Source organism: Trypanosoma grayi (assembly GCF_000691245.1).
Source record: "Trypanosoma grayi strain ANR4 Tgr_2018_V1, whole genome shotgun sequence".
In the NCBI taxonomy this organism is placed as follows: domain Eukaryota; phylum Euglenozoa; class Kinetoplastea; order Trypanosomatida; family Trypanosomatidae; genus Trypanosoma; species Trypanosoma grayi.
In genome coordinates, this window is record NW_008827636.1 from 1 (window position 1) to 1,483 (window position 1,483).

The following is a 1,483-nucleotide window of genomic DNA, read 5'->3' on the forward strand; positions in this document are numbered from 1 at the left end:
GCAGCACCGGCGGCTCGCCTGCGGCCGACGCCTCCGCCCCCGCCACGCCGCCATCGACGTCGTCGTCGGTGACGATGTCCTCCACATCACCCTCGCTATCGTCGTTATCGCCGTTGGCGGCTCTCCTGTTGATCCTGCTGCTGGCCCCGTCGTCGTCGTCGCCGTCGTCGTCACCCCCATCAGCGTCTTCCTCCTCGCTGTCGCGCGCCGTCTGCAGGCGGCGGGTGGCCGACGCCTGCGCCTCCCGCTCCCGCTGTTCCTGCAGGCGCTTCTTGTGCTCCTGCTGCCTCTGCGTCTTCTTGGCAACCACCACCACACCGTCCGGCGTGAAGGCGACGCGGCCGATCCACTTCACCACAGCGGCGGAGAACAGGTTGAAAAGGGTGACCGTGTTCGCCTCGCTCGCGTACACCGGCGCCACAACAAAAAACGCACCGAGGCCTTTGCACCATGTGTGCAGGTTCTTCGCAAAGCGATTGAAGTGCTCGGCACCATACGCGACGTCGCCAAGCCCAAATACGGCGAACTTCGTCTTGGAAAGCGTGTCACGCGGCACCCGGAAGTCGGTGTACGCGTCCTGCAACAACGCCGCGAACGCCTGCGACGACTCCGGCGCGGTGCCGTTGGTGTAGGTGCTCGCAATGAGAACAACAAGGCCGTACTCATTGCTCTCCAGCAGGTGCTCGACACTGCACTGGTGACCATTCTCTGTGAGTTGCAGGACCCTCACCTCCGGTACGGCACGCGCTGGGGTATTGTTGTTGCAGCAACCACAGCCCTCTTCCGTAGAAGCAGAAGCAGCCACAGGGGCAGCGCTGCATGCCTCTTGTAGAGCCGTGTTCAGTGTGGAAAAGAGCTTGTGCGCCAATTTGCACGCCGTGTTGGACTCTGTGGCGTAGGCGATCAGTATCTTCTTGACACCTCGCCTCTCACCGCAGCTGTTACTCTTATCACCGTTATTGCTGCAACAACGGCATCCGTGTTCAGCCAATGTGGCGTCCGAAGCCTCCGTTCCCTCTGCCGCCTTTGACTGCTGCAGGGACTTCTGCGCAGCGCGGCGTCCATCCTGCCGCTCCCTCGTTTCAGCGGACCAGCGGCTCCCCAACAGGCCGAGGAACACCATTGCCACGGTCCCAAGCGCGATGAGCAGCCCCTGCCAGAGCATCTCAAGGAGGAAAGCAGGCATTCGCGCCGCCTCCCACTCACACCCACTCTTTTCCTACAGCACTGACGGCACAAGCGGCGTATGCGCGTGCGTGTTGTGTGACGTGAAGCGCAACACAACAGAGCAGATTCGAATTGAGCAAACGGAAGGAGAAAAAGAGACCAGGGTTATAAGCCACGACAGGTATGGGGCGTCTTGGATTGGCACACAGGCGGCGCCCCCCCCTCCGCCTAAAGGAAAAAGGGCACACAACAACCAAACAGAAACAAAGACGAAAAAAGAAAATAAATACAAAAAGCCTATATATATATATATATA

At 60.1% G+C, this 1,483-nt stretch overlaps 1 protein-coding gene across 1 annotated transcript; it reads left to right on the forward strand.

Moving 5' to 3' along the window:
* Positions 1 to 74: 74 nt before the first annotated feature.
* On the forward strand, positions 75 to 632 carry DQ04_20181000 (hypothetical protein; the record flags this gene model as incomplete). The annotated part of the gene is made up of 1 exon (XM_009317900.1): positions 75 to 632. One exon carries the CDS (start codon positions 75 to 77, stop codon positions 630 to 632), a length of 558 nt encoding a protein of 185 aa, XP_009316175.1.
* Positions 633 to 1,483: the final 851 nt, after the last annotated feature.